The following is a 1,916-nucleotide window of genomic DNA, read 5'->3' on the forward strand; positions in this document are numbered from 1 at the left end:
CCCCCCACTTCGTCCCTCCCCTGCTCCAGCTCGGATGTGCCCCCGTGCTCAAGAGGGGGAGGGGGGCGGGGGCGCCGCCGAGAGTCACGCGCACGCCTCCAGCTTTCCATACTACCTCATTCATATCGTTAAAATAAGTCGTTCACAGGTTTATTTCTCTCCCTCACTATCTCCTACATCAGTCGATTACCCGCAGCATTCTCACTCTCCTCCTCCCCGTTACGCACCCTCCTGCAATCTAATTTGGCTCAACATAACATTGGCGCCAGGGGTGGCCTGATAGGAGGAAAAGGAGCGGGAGGAGGGGGGGGGAGGTGGTTTGGTGCGTGGGGGTGAATGCCGGTGAATGCAGATCGGGTCATTGGCGCACAGGTGGGCGTTTGAAACTGAGCTCATTGAAACCACGACGAATAGCGCCCCTGGGAGGAGGGAGGCCCGCCCCATCCCCACTCCCCTTTGGAAAGCTCGCCGATATACTAGATGCTTGGTGCGCTTGGCTCGCGCGGCGCAGTGCAGCGAGCCGGCGCGCCAGCCTCCCCTACAAAGGCCCCGTCCCGATACCGCGAATGGGCTGCGGGTGTTCCGAGCAGTGCCTCCACAAATGCGGACTGTTGCGGGCTACTCCCTCCTCCCTCCGCCCATGTAAAAGCATAGGCGCAAAAGCGAGTGGCGTGCAACAACCTGCCCTTTTGGAGGCACTGGCCCCGAGTTGGCCGACGGATGCCTCGATGTAAATTAAACTGGCTCTGCTCTGACGCACCTGGGGGAGGAGTCTAAGGTCGGGGAATGTGGAATGTTTGCATTGCAGCCGCGTCTGGTGGTGGAGCTGCTCCTCTGCGTTGCCCGGGTGTCTTGTTTGTTTAGCCTGTGATTGCGTATTGACGAGCGGAACGCTCCTCTCTCTCTCTCTCTGCTTTCTCTCTCTTTCTCTCTCTGGTTACTAACCCTGTGGTGGTGATACTTTTAACCACTCTGCTTGTACTCTAGTTGGACTTCTCAGTCAGTCCTTTTGTACCTCTTATTAATCAATCAATTTAATCAACCAACCAATCTCTGGCTGCAGGGCAGGACGCCGATGATGGAGGGTCCGTACGCGGAGCAGCAGGGCGTCCACCAGCAGGGCGGCCCGCCCGGCCTGGCCTGGGCGCCGCTCAACTGGACCGACGCCGTGCCCGTGGACTGCGACGCCACCGTGCCGACGTCCCCCGCATTCCAGGTGAGCGCCCGAGGAGAGGACCAGTGCCTCGTCGCAAAGAGCAAAGTGCAGCCGAAGGAGGCGCACGCACATAGCTCACAGCTTGCCCTTTGGTGCTAACGTGGTCCTAACGTCCGTCTTTCTCCCCGTGCCCCGCAGGTGGCCGTCTACCTCATGTACTCGAGCGTGTTCGTCGTGGCGCTCGTGGGCAACGGCCTCGTCATGTACTGCGTCGTGTCCTCGCCGCGCATGCGCACCTCCACCAACTACTGGCTGCTGAACCTCGCCGTCGGCGACATCCTCATGACCCTGCTGTGCGTGCCCTTTAGCTTCGTGCCGACGCTCCTGCTGCAGTACTGGCCGTTCGGCGTCGAGCTCTGTCACCTGGTGAGTAATCTTCGCACTCAAATTCGGTGAGGATTAATTTTGTGTGACTGTCTGTATGTGTGTGTTTTAAACGCTAAACACTCTGCGGTCTTTTTTTATTGGGTTTAATACATTTGTTAACGGCACTAAAGAACCCAAAGAGTTGGTATCTTTTGCAGTTTTAATACCTATGCGAAATAAGTATACTTAACCCTAAGAACCTTTTGTTTATACTGTAAATACGACAAAACCTTGTTCAGAGTGCTGACACGCGAGCACGGGAGGGGGAAGAATAATTGATTTCGTTTGTTCGAGCTGTTGCCTTTACGACCCCGACTTTTAAACGATCCCTTTT

At 56.6% G+C, this 1,916-nt stretch overlaps 1 protein-coding gene across 1 annotated transcript in view; it reads left to right on the plus strand.

Moving 5' to 3' along the window:
• Nucleotides 1-1,916, plus strand: part of LOC113202271 (RYamide receptor-like) — a 56,867-nt gene that overhangs the window by 12,654 nt on the left and 42,297 nt on the right. Inside the window, exons 2-3 of the mRNA XM_052265683.1 lie at nucleotides 1,064-1,216; nucleotides 1,355-1,582. Coding sequence (XP_052121643.1) covers nucleotides 1,076-1,216; nucleotides 1,355-1,582 — 369 coding nt within the window. The 5' untranslated portion in view covers nucleotides 1,064-1,075. The remainder of the gene's footprint in view (nucleotides 1-1,063; nucleotides 1,217-1,354; nucleotides 1,583-1,916) is intronic.

This window comes from Frankliniella occidentalis, unplaced genomic scaffold (assembly GCF_000697945.3).
Source record: "Frankliniella occidentalis isolate FOCC.00 unplaced genomic scaffold, Focc_3.1 Scaffold29, whole genome shotgun sequence".
Lineage (NCBI taxonomy): Eukaryota > Metazoa > Arthropoda > Insecta > Thysanoptera > Thripidae > Frankliniella > Frankliniella occidentalis.